Source organism: Engystomops pustulosus, chromosome 10 (assembly GCF_040894005.1).
Source record: "Engystomops pustulosus chromosome 10, aEngPut4.maternal, whole genome shotgun sequence".
NCBI classification, from domain to species: Eukaryota; Metazoa; Chordata; class Amphibia; order Anura; family Leptodactylidae; genus Engystomops; species Engystomops pustulosus.
Genome location: NC_092420.1, coordinates 17,364,876 through 17,381,335, shown reverse-complemented (window position 1 = coordinate 17,381,335; position 16,460 = coordinate 17,364,876). Strand labels below are relative to the sequence as shown.

General features: G+C 41.9%; 1 protein-coding gene across 1 annotated transcript in view; it reads right to left on the bottom strand.

Moving 5' to 3' along the window:
* Positions 1-2,115, bottom strand: part of ADAMTS9 (ADAM metallopeptidase with thrombospondin type 1 motif 9) — a 167,702-nt gene extending 165,587 nt beyond the window's left edge. The window contains exons 1-2 of the mRNA XM_072128981.1: positions 1,643-2,115; positions 1,143-1,519 (exon numbers count right to left, since the gene is read on the bottom strand). Coding sequence (XP_071985082.1) covers positions 1,143-1,519; positions 1,643-1,754 — 489 coding nt within the window. The 5' untranslated portion in view covers positions 1,755-2,115. The remainder of the gene's footprint in view (positions 1-1,142; positions 1,520-1,642) is intronic.
* Positions 2,116-16,460: the final 14,345 nt, after the last annotated feature.

Below are 16,460 nucleotides of genomic sequence, written 5' to 3'. Positions count from 1 at the left end.
TTCCGCTCACATGACGTCATCTGTTCTCCCTGTGAGGGCACCAGTCCCTTGGCCAGCACTGTGTGAATGTGCATGCCCCAAGTGACACCAGCAGGGGAAGAATCCCCCTTTCTGCCACCTCCTAAACTGAATGATACTGTGACTGCGAGCAAATGCCATTTGTAACCCCTGGGTATCATTTGCAACTAGATATACAGACTACGACATCAACTTTACAAAATAATATGTATATAATCATTGCATCAATATAAATATATAGTAATCTCTAAATAAAAATGAAAAAAAAAAGTGAAAATAAAAATAATTGCAAAAATATAATAATGAAAAGCATAAATGAAAATACTGTCAGAAATATATAATACTGAAAAAATCTAATTAAAAAAATGCAAAAATAGAATAATAAAAAGTCTAAATGAAAATATTGTCAGAAATCTAATAATAAAAAAGTATAATTAAAAATAATTGCAAAAATATAACAAGCAAAAGTATTAATAAAAATAATTGCAAAAATATCACATTGAAAAGAATCGCAAAAATGCAATAACACCAAGACTAAATAAAAATATATTGCAAATATATCATAATAAAAAAAAAAGTTTCAATGAAAATAATTGCAAAAATACATCAATATCAAGAATAAATAAAAATAATTGCAAAAATGTAATAAAAAAAGTTGTTTCCATGAAAATAAATGCAAAATTATAATCATAAAAATATAAAGGAACGTAATTGCAAAACATATGATTAAGAAAAGTTTCTATGACAATAATTGCAAATATATAATCATAAAACTATAAAGGAACATAATTGCAAATATATAATCATAAAAAAGTCTAAATGAAAGTAATTGTAAAAAATGTAATATAAAACAAACTATAGATGCAAAAAGAGAGCATCAAAGAGTTTAACTCTTCTAGAATAAAAATATGGATAAGATATATATATATATATATATATATATATATATATATATATATATATATATGAATGTATTACTATACATATGTAGCAGGGTTGAACTTGTTATACAACTTTGTTCCACTGATGACAACCTCAGCTCTGCTACATCTCTAACTGTAACATCCCACTGTCATATACATGGCAGCTCCAAGTGTAGTCATTGAGCATGAGAGAGGACTCACCATTCCTGAGCACAGGCTGATGACTGCTATATGCTCTGTCCTTGTATTCACATGTCCAGTGTAGAAGCAATGCCCAAAGTCAGTGTCATGATTGTAATGATCACTCATGTTCTGCTCAGGATTCCCATAGAGACTCACAGTTAACACTGGAGCAAGAAATCCAGTATTGGCACTGAGGTTAAATAAGAACTTCTGTCCAAAAGCTGCGAGGCTGTAATGTGTAGTAGTAGCATTGGCCCAGGGGTCAGGGTCTGCAGAGGGGCTGACATTTCTCTTTTTCCTTCTGTAGTGCATATTATTGGGATAAACTTCTCCAAACTCATTTACTCTTGTGGGGGTCACTATCTCATAGTCACCCAGATTCTGGAGGAGTTTAGCTGCAACAACAACAAAAAAAATAGTCATAAAGAAGACATAAAGTTCTAGTAACATAGTCCTAGGATACAGTATCACACATTCCCACTCCCCATTCATGCACATTGCTCTCATCCAGCAGTTACCTTGCCTTGGGTGAAGTTTAGGTCCTGCTGCTGCTGCTGCTGTTACATTCAAGATGTCTTGTAGTAATAGAAGTAATCTCAGTAGCCAAAAGGCAAAATGCATGTTGGTCATGGGAAGCAGCAGCAGACTTTTTGCTGGGGCTCCCTCCTGCTCTGCACAAAAAAAAAAAAAAAATCCCCAAAAATTCCTATAATTGTAGCTCCTAAACTTGATAGGAGTCCTTGGAGGGTGCACTACTCTCCTTCATAGAGGGGTAAATCCTTAGAAATCCTCCTTCATGTAGCAGGACCACCAGGCAATCCAGCATAGTGAGTGCACAGGGGGAGAGCAGGCTTGGAGGATTTTGTGTCTCCTACTACTTTGAGTGAATGTTAGATTGCTGAGAATCCAGCAGAGATGGTGGGGGGGAGAGGCCTGGCTCTATGTGGGCTGGGCAATGCAAATAACCAAATCTATCAGCACTGACATCCAGCTACTCTATGCTACAGCTGTATGCTCCCAAAGCACCCCTGTCCCCCTGCCAGGCGACTCCTCTCTAGTAGTAAAAGTGGAAGTGGGGCTTTGCAGAATATCTCTCATTCCATCTAATGCATAACTGAACCAAGGGAGGGGGGAGCGGAGGAGCAAGGCTGGAGATTTGGGAAATGTCATTGTAGTAAGAATAGTGACAGCTGGGAAGAGTATACGCAGAGGGAACGTGAACTTTGGAGTCACTTTAAGGAGTGGGATAGGGAATTGCTGATGTTACCTTAAACGGTGGGAAGGCTCTGATCATGTCATCTCAGGATAGACTAAATTTGCAAGTTCTAGGTTTTTGCCCTCGATTTTGCGGACACATTCATAGACTGTAAGCTCTTGTGTCACCCCCTCATCCTCATAGACTGTAAGCTCTTGTGTCACCCCCTCATTCTCATAGACTGTAAGCTCTTGTGTCCCCCCTCATCCTCATAGACTGTAAGCTCTTGTGTCACCCCCTCATTCTCATAGACTGTAAGCTCTTGTGTCACCCCCTCATCCTCATAGACTGTAAGCTCTTGTGTCACCCCCTCATCCTCATAGACTGTAAGCTCTTGTGTCACCCCCTCATCCTCATAGACTGTAAGCTCTTGTGTCACCCCCTCATCCTCATAGACTGTAAGCTCTTGTGTCACCCCCTCATTCTCAGAGAATGTAAGCTCTTGTGTCACCCCTCATCCTCATAGACTGTAAGCTCTTGTGTCACCCCTCATCCTCATAGACTGTAAGCTCCTGTGTCACACGCTCATCCTCATAAACTGTAAGCTCTTGTGTCACCCCCTCATCCTCATAGACTGTAAGCTCTTGTGTCACCCCCTCATCCTCATAGACTGTAAGCTCTTGTGTCACCCTCTCATCCTCATAGACTGGAAGCTCCTGTGTCACACGCTCATCCTCATAGACTGTAAGCTCTTGTGTCCCCCCTCATCCTCATAGACTGTAAGCTCCTGTGTCACTCCTCATCCCCATAGACTGTAAGCTCTTGTGTCACCCCCTCATCTTTATAGATTGTAAGCTCTTGTGTAACCCCTCATTCTCATAGACTGTAAGCTCTAGTGTCACCTCCTCATCCTCATAGACTGTAAGCTCTTGTGTCACCCCCTCATCCTCATAGTCTGTAAGGTCTTGTGTCACCCTCTCATCCTCATAGACTGTAAGCTCTTGTGTCACCCCCTCATCCTCATAGACTGTAAGCTCTTCTGTCACCCCCTCATCCTCATAGTCTGTAAGCTCTTGTGTCACCCTCTCATCCTCATAGACTGTAAGCTCTTCTGTCACCCCCTCATCCTCATAGACTGTAAGCTCTTGTGTCACTCCCTCATCCTCATAGACTGTATGCTCTTGTGTCACCCCTCATCCTCATAGACTGTAAGCTCTTGTGTCACCCCTCATCCTCATAGACTGTAAGCTCTTGTGTCACTCCCTCATCCTCATAGACTGTATGCTCTTGTGTCACCCCTCATCCTCATAGACTGTAAGCTCTTGTGTCACCCCTCATCCTCATAGACTGTAAGCTCTTGTGTCACCCCCTCATCCTCATAGACTGTAAGCTCTTGTGTCACCCCTCATCCTCATAGACTGTAACCTCTTGTGTCACCCCTCATCCTCATAGACTGTAACCTCTTGTGTCACCCCTCATCCTCATAGACTGTAAGCTCTTGTGTCACCCCTCATCCTCATAGACTGTAAGCTCTTGTGTCATCCCTCATCCTCATAGACTGTAAGCTCTTGTGTCACCCCCTATCCTCATAGACTGTAAGCTCTTGTGTCACACCCTCATCCCCATAGACTGTAATCTCTTGTGTCACCCCTCATCCTCATAGACTGTAACCTCTTGTGTCACCCCTCATCCTCATAGACTGTAAGCTCTTGTGTCACCCCCTCATCCTCATAGACTGTAAGCTCTTGTGTCAACCCCTCATCCTCATAGACTGTAAGCTCTTGTGTCACCCCCTCATCCTCATAGACTGTAAGCTCTTGTGTCACCCCTCATCCTCATAGACTGTAATCTCTTGTGTCACCCCTCATCCTCATAGACTGTAAGCTCTTGTGTCACCCCTCATCCTCATAGACTGTAAGCTCTTGTGTCACCCCTCATCCTCATAGACTGTAACCTCTTGTGTCAACCCCTCATCCTCATAGACTGTAAGCTCTTGTGTCACCCTCTCATCCTCATAGACTGTAAGCTCTTGTGTCACGCCCTCATCCTCATAGACTGTAAGCTCTTGTGTCCCCCCTCATCCTCATAGACTGTAAGCTCTTGTGTCACCCTCTCATCCTCATAGACTGGAAGCTCCTGTGTCACACGCTCATCCTCATAGACTGTAAGCTCTTGTGTCCCCCCTCATCCTCATAGACTGTAAGCTCCTGTGTCACTCCTCATCCCCATAGACTGTAAGCTCTTGTGTCACCCCCTCATCTTTATAGATTGTAAGCTCTTGTGTAACCCCTCATTCTCATAGACTGTAAGCTCTAGTGTCACCTCCTCATCCTCATAGACTGTAAGCTCTTGTGTCACCCCCTCATCCTCATAGTCTGTAAGGTCTTGTGTCACCCTCTCATCCTCATAGACTGTAAGCTCTTGTGTCACCCCCTCATCCTCATAGACTGTAAGCTCTTCTGTCACCCCCTCATCCTCATAGTCTGTAAGCTCTTGTGTCACCCTCTCATCCTCATAGACTGTAAGCTCTTCTGTCACCCCCTCATCCTCATAGACTGTAAGCTCTTGTGTCACTCCCTCATCCTCATAGACTGTATGCTCTTGTGTCACCCCTCATCCTCATAGACTGTAAGCTCTTGTGTCACCCCTCATCCTCATAGACTGTAAGCTCTTGTGTCACTCCCTCATCCTCATAGACTGTATGCTCTTGTGTCACCCCTCATCCTCATAGACTGTAAGCTCTTGTGTCACCCCTCATCCTCATAGACTGTAAGCTCTTGTGTCACCCCCTCATCCTCATAGACTGTAAGCTCTTGTGTCACCCCTCATCCTCATAGACTGTAACCTCTTGTGTCACCCCTCATCCTCATAGACTGTAACCTCTTGTGTCACCCCTCATCCTCATAGACTGTAAGCTCTTGTGTCACCCCTCATCCTCATAGACTGTAAGCTCTTGTGTCATCCCTCATCCTCATAGACTGTAAGCTCTTGTGTCACCCCCTATCCTCATAGACTGTAAGCTCTTGTGTCACACCCTCATCCCCATAGACTGTAATCTCTTGTGTCACCCCTCATCCTCATAGACTGTAACCTCTTGTGTCACCCCTCATCCTCATAGACTGTAAGCTCTTGTGTCACCCCCTCATCCTCATAGACTGTAAGCTCTTGTGTCAACCCCTCATCCTCATAGACTGTAAGCTCTTGTGTCACCCCCTCATCCTCATAGACTGTAAGCTCTTGTGTCACCCCTCATCCTCATAGACTGTAATCTCTTGTGTCACCCCTCATCCTCATAGACTGTAAGCTCTTGTGTCACCCCTCATCCTCATAGACTGTAAGCTCTTGTGTCACCCCTCATCCTCATAGACTGTAACCTCTTGTGTCAACCCCTCATCCTCATAGACTGTAAGCTCTTGTGTCACCCTCTCATCCTCATAGACTGTAAGCTCTTGTGTCACGCCCTCATCCTCATAGACTGTAAGCTCTTGTGTCCCCCCTCATCCTCATAGACTGTAAGCTCTTGTGTCACCCCCTCATCCTCATAGACTGCAACCTCTTGTGTCACCCCCTCATCCTCATAGACTGTAAGCTCTTGTGTCACCCCTCATCCTCATAGACTGTAAGTGATCAGAGCCCTCACTCCTATTGTTCCATATGACTGTTTGTACTCTGTAATGTAAAATTATATTTGTATATGTCCCCTATGATTTGTAAAGCTACGGAATATGATGGCGCTATAGAAATAAAGTTTATAATTATTATTAATTTCATGTAGAGGTTGTAGAAATCCCAGAGCAGGTCCTGTTGCTGCCTGTGACTATAACAACCTGTGAAGTTGCAGCACAGAGGGTCTCTGGTAACACGCCCATAGCCTTTTAGGCTCATTAGCATAATTTTTAAAGATGATTTTAGAATGAAGGAGGCCACGGATAACAGATATAATAAGATTACCAAAGAGTAAGTGTCCCTGGTTTATCATGAGGGATTTTGATGGTAGATTTATTTTAATTTAATACTTTAACCTGTATGAGTTACAATGTGTGGCATTGCAATTTATCTTACATTTCAGTACGGACACAGAAATACAAAATTTACCGAATTTATGTAGGTTTCTTTTAGTGTGCATTTTAATACACAAAATTCAAAAATACTAAATTCTTTGTCATATTCTGTCACACATAACTTATTTCTGTATAGAGAGCCGGTAATTGAGTTGCATTTTATGACTTTTTGACCATTTTTTATAAAATATTTTGCGGTGGAGCAAAGTATTTTTTAGGGTTTTAATAATTATGCCATTCAGCGTATGTATCTCCTTACCACAGCATCTGGGGGGTTATTGTTCAGAATTTTCTTCCCTACTACAGAGACCTGATGGGTCATGATCGGGTGCCTTTGCATCTGCAGTTCATGGATAGTGAATCTTAGGAAGGGGTTAATAGTAATAGTCACATGACTATTGGATGGATAGGAAGTGGATTCCCAGCCCTGCACCAACTGTTCCCCAACCATTGTAATAGGTGTAATGCTTCATTTCTCCTGAGGGGGCAGTGCAGGGAAATTGATAACATGTTCCTGGCTTACTATAAGTGATAAGTTTGTGAACTAATAAGTGTTATCATAATGACCTCTACATCCACAACACATCAACAGGGTGTAGAGGTCGGCTCTGAGCCCCGTGATTGGCTGCACCGGTCACCTGCCTTTGAAATTCCAAGGTCATACTGAACTGGGAATCCCCCCTCCCCCCCACGATTAGACAATTAAAGGGAACTTAAAGGGAACCTACCACCACGAATCTACCTATAAAGGTAGATGGGGTGGTAGGTGGATGTAAGGGACGTGAGGAGAGCTCTTTTTAGAGCTAATCCTCACGTCCCTGCTAACTTTTGGGAAACTTTATTAACCTAATATGTAAATTTAGTTATGCGGCTACTGGGGCGTGAAGTAGCCGGGCACGAGGCTACACAGCGCGGCTACTCCACGCCCCAGTAGCCACATTACTCCTCCTACCCTGTTGTGTGCGGCGCGCAGCTCCTCGTAGCTGCGCGCCCTCGTCTGACAAGCCGGCTACTGCGCATGCGCAGAACGCCATCATGACGGACGAGGGTGCGCAGCTAAGAGGAGCTGCGCGCCGGACACAACAGGGTAGGAGGAGTAATGTGGCTACTGGGGCGTGGAGTAGCCGCGCTGTGTAGCCTTGTGCCGGCTACTCCACGCCCCAGTAGCCGCATAACTAAATTTACATATTAGGTTAATAAAGTTTCCCAAAAGTTAGCGGGGACGTGAGGATTAGCTCTAAAAAGAGCTCTCCTCACGTCCCTTACATCCACCTACCACCCCATCTACCTTTATAGGTAGATTCGTGGTGGTAGGTTCTCTTTAAAATGACAAAAATACCCAACTATACAAAGTTACACAGTCTGCTCCCCCTAGTGGTCAGGAAAGAATTAGGGGGATTGATGTGCGGTTGTTCCATGGGGAGCATTTATATGTAACAACCAACAAATGCTTAGTACAGCCGCCTATAGATGAATGGATATATATCCATGTATATGTAAGTTATGACAGCGGAAAGTTAAAGGGGAGCTCTGCCCTCCGGACATGTCTGTTCTAGTTGTGTTCTCCATGAGATAACAATCTTCAAACATCTTTTCTTAAAACCTAATATTAAGCATTTTCACAGTTACTACTCTTAGAAAATATTACTTTACTATTTACTGGGACAGATAAAGTAGAAGCTGTAAGTGTAAAGCTGACGGGTGCTCTTTACAATCAGTTACATGGCACAGTATTCCTGATTCCTCTATGGTGATCATGTACATGATCCCTGTACTGTGACATCACTGTACTGTGACTGTGTGTGTATTATCTCTGTACTGTGACATTGCTGTGTGTATTATCTCTGTACTGTGACATCACTGTGTGTATTATCCCTGTACTGTGACATCACTGTGTGTATTATCCCTGTACTGTGACATCACTGTGTGTATTATCCCTGTACTGTGACATCACTGTGTGTATTATCCCCGTACTGTGACATCACTGTGTGTATTACCCCTGTACTGTGACATCACTGTGTGTATTATCCCTGTACTGTGATGTCACTGTGTGTATTATCCCTGTACTGTGACATCACTGTGTGTATTACCCCTGTACTGTGACATCACTGTGTGTATTATCCATGTACTGTGACATCACTGTGTGTATTATCCCTGTACTGTGACATCACTGTGTGTATTACCCCTGTACTGTGACATCACTGTGTGTATTATCCCTGTACTGTGACATCACTGTGTGTATTACCCCTGTACTGTGACGTCACTGTGTGTATTATCCATGTACTGTGACATCACTGTGTGTATTATCCCTGTACTGTGACATCACTGTGTATATTATCCCTGTACTGTGGCATCACTGTGTGTATAATCCCTGTACTGTGACATCACTGTGTGTATTATCCTTGTACTGTGACATCACTGTGTGTATTATCCCTGTACTGTGACATCACTGTGTGTATTATCCCTGTACTGTGACATCACTGTGTGTATTACCCCTGTACTGTCCCTACAATTATGATGTAATGATACTGGACTAAGCAGGTCACTGACCCCCTGTTATCATACATGCAGTAATTGCGTTACACTGGGTTTAGTACAGTATATATAATACTCTTAGCACCTGCCATATGGCCTAGGTGGGTCATATAGTGCAGTGAGTGCTGTATGATATAAAGCCCATATGTTGGTCAAATATCACTTTTATACACTTACAATCCAAATTGCATCCCCTAGACATGTACAAGTAATAATATTGAGTCCATTGTGTATATGGTGCACAGGGTATGTGGCCCTAGGCTGCTACAGGGTTTGGCAGACCCATCATCACCCAGATGAAGCCACAGTTTACAGAACAAGACACCTGTCCGCTATGTATTCTTACGTTTTATGAGCTCCGCTATGGCGTGCGCTATTTCTAGCCTCCAGTAATGTCATTTATAGAACGTGTAACCTCCGTTGTGACTTCTACCCCATTAACCTTAGTTCATTTACAATACACTAATAATTATGATTGCTGAGGTTTTGTAAATGGTCCCCACACCTTAGCACCGTGAATGGGGAAATCGTCTTATCTTTGTTATCCATGGCCTCCTTCCTTCTAAAATCAACTGTTAAAACTATGCTAATGAGCCTTAAGGGCTTTTGGAGGTGTTACCAGAGCCCCTCCGTGCTGCAGCTTCACAGGCTTTTACATTGTCCCCCCCCCTCTGCTCTCTATCTTCCCTCAACCTGCTATAATGGGGGAATGATCATACACAGTGTGACAGCATGTGAAGCAAGACCATTGATAAGCTCCCTGTAACGCCCCCAGAGCTCTTCTGGCTCATTAGCAGAATTTTAAAAGTTGATTTTAAGAGGAAGGAGGCCATGGATAATAAATATAAGAAGTTTCCCACAGTCATCAAGGATTTTGATGGTAAATGTCCTTTAAAGGGAGTTGTATTGTGTACATAAGACCACCTCTCCATATGGCATTGGTGGGGTCTCAGTAGTTAGACCCCCATCAATCAACCTCTTTAATCAATCACAGGAACAGCTGAACATACCTGCTCAGCTCTTTTTTTAACCTCCATTGACCTTATTGCACAGGTCAGGCACTTCAGCTGATAAAATTGGAGACCCTCTTGCTCCTGGTTGTTAGGGGTCACAGAGGTGAGAACTTTCCTTATATGACATTATAGCTTAATCCTTTAAAGGCAGTCTGCCAGCAGGTCCGATCATGCAGGCTGCAGCCAGTCTTAGGTATTGTCAACAAAGTTCTGTGTAATCATACCTTTAAGTATGTTATTAGCAGCAGGACTACAAAATATGCATTTATATTCCAGAATTGTAGCTGGACTTGGTTGTGTGTGCTGTCCTCTGTGTTCTCTGCAGCCAATACTAGGTATTGTCGCTGGAAATCTATGTTATCAGACCTTTGTGTATGTTGTCAGTAACATCAGAACTGTAAAATATGTATTTATATTCCGGAATTGTAGCTGGACTTGTGTGTGCTGTGCTCTGTGTTCTCTGCAGCCAATGCTAGGTATTGTCGCTGGAAATCTATATTATCAGACCTTTGTGTATGTTGTCAGTAACATCAGAACTGTAAAATATGTATTTATATTCCGGAATTGTAGCTGGACTTGTGTGTGCTGTGCTCTGTGTTCTCTGCAGCCAATGCTAGGTATTGTCACTGGAAAGCTATGTTATCAGACCTTTGTGTATGTTGTCAGTAACATCAGAACTGTAAAATATGTATTTATATTCTGGAATTGTAGCTGGACTTGTGTGTGCTGTGCTCTGTGTTCTCTGCAGCCAATGCTAGGTATTGTCACTGGAAAGCTATGTTATCAGACCTTTGTGTATGTTGTCAGTAACATCAGAACAGTGAAATATGTATTTACATTCCAGGATTGTAGCTTTTGTAAGCGCACTTGGGGGAAAATCCTCACACCACTGTGTTCTGTGTTTTCTACAGCCAATGTTAGGTACTGTCTCTTTGGAAATCTGTGTTTTCATACTTTGTGTGTTGTTTGTAGCAGCAAACCTGTTAAAAATGCATTTATATTCAAGCATTGTTGCTTACTTACTGGGTCTTTGTCCTCACACTGCTGTGCTCTTTGCTCTCTGCATGAAGCTGCTGCACAGTCCCTTCCCTTTGTTTGGCTAAAGGCTTCAAGTTGAATTCTAATGCAGTCACAGCAGAGGTTCAGACTGTGGATCAGTTCAATGCAGAGAGCCAAGAGTACAGCAGTGTGAGGACACCCCTCCCAGTGCACCTGTAATATAATACTAACAACACATATGAGGTTGTTATTACACATCTCTCCACAACTGTTACCTGCACAATCATCAGTTTTGCCTGGTCAGAACTGCTGACAGTTTCCCTTTAAGACACTTATACACAATATAACATATAACAATAGGGCACCATGGCAACTGCTGCAACAAAATTGCAGGTTTCTTTGATCTTCTCTCAACAGACGTCTTATGATTATCTTAAGATCTCCAACCATGTCATTAGCTGCTGGGATTCTCACAATTCTCTCCTATAAAAATGCATTAAGGTTGCATGAAGCCAGCGACAACCTGCAACTTTACCGGAATTATTGATAAAAGTCGCAGTAGTGCACTCAAACAATACAGTCTGAATGTATCAAGGGAATTATTAAAGGGCACAGAGCGTCTTTGTGATTCCATCCTGGTGTAATGACTGAGCTGCAGGAGGAACATCTACTTATCACCATAATTTCAGGCTTTGTTGTTAACAACCACGTGAGCAGCGAGACCCCGGACTCTTCATGTGATGTAGCCTCTTCCTGCCTGAAAGCTCAGCTACTGCTTTGTGCACCATAGTCTAGTTTCTTTAAAAAAAAAAAGTTCCTCTACTTACTAAAAGTTTCATAAATTGTTAAATCTCAGCTCACCAGGGAAAGAGGGCACAACTATTGGCATGCAGCGCCACCCCCAGTGCAGGATCTCCGTGGTACTGCATGTCATCAAAGGCATTCGCTTATTTTAAAGAAACTTTAAAAATTGTAATTTGCAGTAAAATTTGTACAACTTTTTGTCCACCTCGGAGGAAAATTAGGAATGGGGAACAAACTTTTGGATAGAAATGTCTCTGGTCTCATTGTTTTCAGTTTTCAGCTATAATTACGTTCTTATTTTCACTTTTGTGTATCACTTTTTAAACTACGTAAAGAGGGACACAAGAAACACAAAAACAGTGAAAAGCGCAAACAATAAATCTCCTCAAAGAATGGAATGATGGATAGGAGAAAAATGGAAAAAAACAACACAGCTTTTGGAATGGTGGGTGATGAAATGAAAAATAGGCAGCGCTGCAAACCTGAAAATGTGTAGGTTTATTCCCCGATATAACAATGTTTCGGTTGAGTAATAGAACTAAGATAGATGGATACAGTTATATATGGGAGATAGGTAGAAATGAGATTGATAGATAGATAGACTGCAATGAATTGTGTCGCAAGCCCAAGCACTTACATGCACCGGGAAGAAGAAGGTGAACTCTGTGGGACCTGAGCAGGGAAGCGACACATGCAGGATATCGGGCGCACGATCTTAGTGATTCGCGGCACAGTGCATTATACACGGACAATATACTTTCTGTGAAATCCGGTGAACGGGTAAGTAAATGTGCCCCATACCCTTGTGTGCTTTTCCAGACACGGAGACATAACGGATGCATCACGGAGACAATACAGAAGAAAAACGGAGACAAAGCGCAACTGGTACACAACTGATACTGAGCACCAGCGGCAATGTGAAAGGGCCCTTAGACTAATTTCTGACACAGAACTAAACACCTACACAAGAAATCCAAGACTTCAACAAAGTTTATCCAAAAATTGTTGTATACATTTTATTCAATGTAACAGTAAAATGGGAACAGACATTTAAAAACATGAGTGCACCATGGTGGAGGGACACACACATCAGTGGGACACGGGCAATCCCCAGTTACTTTTGGAAAGGTGTTGGCTACATTCTCAAATACAAGACCAGCCCAATGTAAGGACTGAATGCAGGACATGTGACCAGTCACTCAACATGCAGTTCTTTTTAGCCCATTTCACCTAAACATTTCCTGTACAGTGCCTAACATGTACCTGTACCATTGGGTGTCCACGTCTACTCAGATGACACCCCGACGTGTGTTCCAGAACGCTGACTTCGTCTGGTGGTATAGATATTATATAGATATAAATATCAGAAAAGTCCAAGTCCGCACAGCATAAATACTCCTCAAAAAGAGGGGTGCAGTGCCCCCACAGGTCCTGGCAGGGACCTCAAGAAAGTAAAAGTTGGAAATGTGGCCAGCACTCCAATGGTCCAAAATTCAAAAAGAGGTGATCTTTATTGAAATTGTGGCGACATTTCTGTGTCTTGAGACACCGGAGGCTTGAGAAAGGTGATAGACACTGAAATGTCGCCACAATTTCAATAAAGATTTTTGAATTTTGGACCATTAGAGTGCTGCCCGCTTTTTACAACTTTTATTATATAGATATGGATAGACAGATACTGTAGATCAATAGCTTCAGCAAAAAAAGCCTTGTACCTTTGGTGTTTTGTCTATTTTTTAACATAACCTTCTCCTGACTACTTTTCAACTGTATGTTGTATATAGAGGATGGAGGTGTAATACCAGGCACAGCCACTGAAAATCAGCGGCGCTATTCCTAAAGGCAATCAGCCATGTTTTCCTCATACAAATCATGGAAGGAAGTCTCCCGATGTCAGCTCTTACCAGCAGTGGTCCGTGTATCTCTCCGCATTGTATAGAGAATTGCCTGGATATTGCTCTTCACTTCATTCAGATTTCCAGGGAAATCAAGTTCTTTAATTTCATATTTTCATGGAGATTAAAAAGTCTATGTGAAAAATATCCATTGCAAGTCCTCCATGGAGATCGTTCTGAGTCCTCCTGAGTGATAGGAGGGATTGATGTCATTGCTGTATGATGGGAGAGAAGAACTGGGAGCAGTAACTTATCCAGAAAGAGGAGCCGCAGCGGGATGTCACCACAGATCCTTCTACAACTAATATCCGGCATCTGCAAACACATGGAAAGACTGGATGGAATATGGACATTTCATTTATCAGTTGTTAAAATCTCATGCTAAATATTATATTATCTACCTATCTATCTATCTATCTATCTATCTATCTCATATCTATCTATCTATCTATCTATCTATCTATCTATCTCATATCTATCTATCTATCTATCTATCTATCTATCTATCTATCTATCTCATATCTATCTATCTATCTATCTATCTATCTATCTATCTATCTCATATCTATCTATCTATCTATCTCATATCTATCTATCTATCTATCTCATATCTATCTATCTATCTATCTATCTATCTATCTATCTATCTATCTATCGCATAACTATCTCATATTCATCTATTATTTATCTATCTGTCTATTTCATCTCTGAGGGTCGTTTATCTTACTTCCTCCTTCTCTGCACTCTTTTTGCTCTTTTTGTGAGTCTATTTTTTGCACCTCATTTGTCTTTGTAGTTTTTGCTTTTTGTCAAATGCAGAGTTTTTTTTAGACTTATTTTAAAAAAAGGTTCAATTTTGTTGCGCAAATCACACCATTTCCTCTCCTAAGCATGGTCTGGACTGGTGTGTTATTGTGCAATTATTTGTTCCTATTTAGGCGCAAATCAATGTTAAATAAGGCGCAAACATCTGGAAGCAGGGGAAATACAAAGACAAATTAGGAAACTGCTACACGGTGAACTGCTGGAAAATGGCACAAAAAAATGTGCAAATACCTCAATACACTGTAATAGGGGGACATCAATCGTAGGGGGTCTATTTTTGCGCCTGGTTTGTTCTTTTTTTGGCTTGTGATTTATAATGGATCTAGTTCTGCCTTAGTAAATGCACTTTGGAATTGTCACCTGTACAATTCATTAGCGCCTTATTTTGCGCCAAATTTGTCTCTAATTTTTACCCTACAAAGTAAATCTCATTTGTGACTTATAATGGAATGAGATTCAAAAAAATGTGACAGAACGTTCAGGGCTTCATCTCTGCACATAGTATCAGCTTGTACAATGTCCGGACCACATTGTAATGTAACTGCAGGGACTAAAAGTTACAGATATTTAAAAAAATAAATTAATCTTGCTGAAGTGAGTCTTTGCCTTTTTTATTATAATATACAGTAAATGGAGACTGATAATATTCTCAGATCTGTACAATAAGACAATAATCACTCACAGAGATGATCCCATAGACAATGATGAAGTCGTTACTGGAGAAATTTTACATTTTCAAACTGCGCTGAAGGATTTTCCATGTTGCAGGAGGGAATTCTTCATTTGGCAAACAAAAACCTTAGGGCCACATTTATCACTTCTGTGCGCCTAAGTGTAGTAGTTGCGCCTAAATTCGGGCGCACTGTTTTGCCAGAATTATCACAAGCTACAACCATCTGTGATAAGTATATTTTCCTGCCTCTTATTAATCACTTTACTTTAACACAGTTTAGGCGCAGTTTAGGCGCAATGTTAGATTCAGGCACTTACATGTCATCCTGCTACAAGCTCCTCTCTGCTTCTCCCACAGCCCAGAATGAAGATAACACTCACAGCAGCACCCAGGTGTGTGACACCCTGCACCCAGTGACCTCCTAAGCAGCACCCAGGTGTGTGACACCCAGCACCCAGTGACCTCCTCAGCAGTGGCTTCTCCTGGAGGGGATCCCCCAGTGCTGGTCTCCTGCTGCACCCCTGTAATTCTGCACAATATCCCCTTCAGACACTGTGCAGAATTACATGGGGGACACTTGTATGTAGTATCTGCAAACATTCTGCAAAGTTCTCAGCTCTTGCTGTGAGCTCAGGAGTTTGCAGAATGTTTTGTAAATAGAAGGTGATGAACTGTAAATAGAGTCTGCAGCTCCTGTCTGCAGTGTATCTAATGTATGTATGATCTCTACTAGTGTCTGCAGAGTATCTCATGTCTGTATTATATGTACTACTGTCTGGCTGAGCTCTGCTGCTAGAAATGAGCTGTTCTGCAAAGGGGCTCAGTGCTTTCTTCTCAGTTAACGCCACCTTCGGGCTGGAGTGTTTTTGCGCCCGTTTTTGCGCCTAAATGAAAACGTAGCAAGTGATGAATATCAGGATTGGTAAGATAGATGAGGGAAAGCTGCTTATTTTTGCTTCGCGGCTAGTTTGGCGTTTAATCACAAAAATGGCGCAAAAACGGTGCGCCTGAATGAAAAGGCGCAAAAACAACAGAAAAAACGAGTGATACATGTGGCCCTAAGTGCCGAACTTTGCCGTGCATAAATTTCAGGCTTTGTACGGCAGTAACATGGCGCACAAGCACTGATAAATGGATGTTACTATAGCCCCAGACTGCAATGATCAGCTGTAAGGTGTCTGTAATGAAGCTTTATTGATAATCCTTCCCATTACTGTATAAAGTTTTGAAAATCCAATTGTCACTGGGACAATAGAAAATTTGGTCTGGAGCTACAATTATAAACTAAAATATACCCATTTCATCTTACAAATTCAACTTAAGAACAAACACAAAG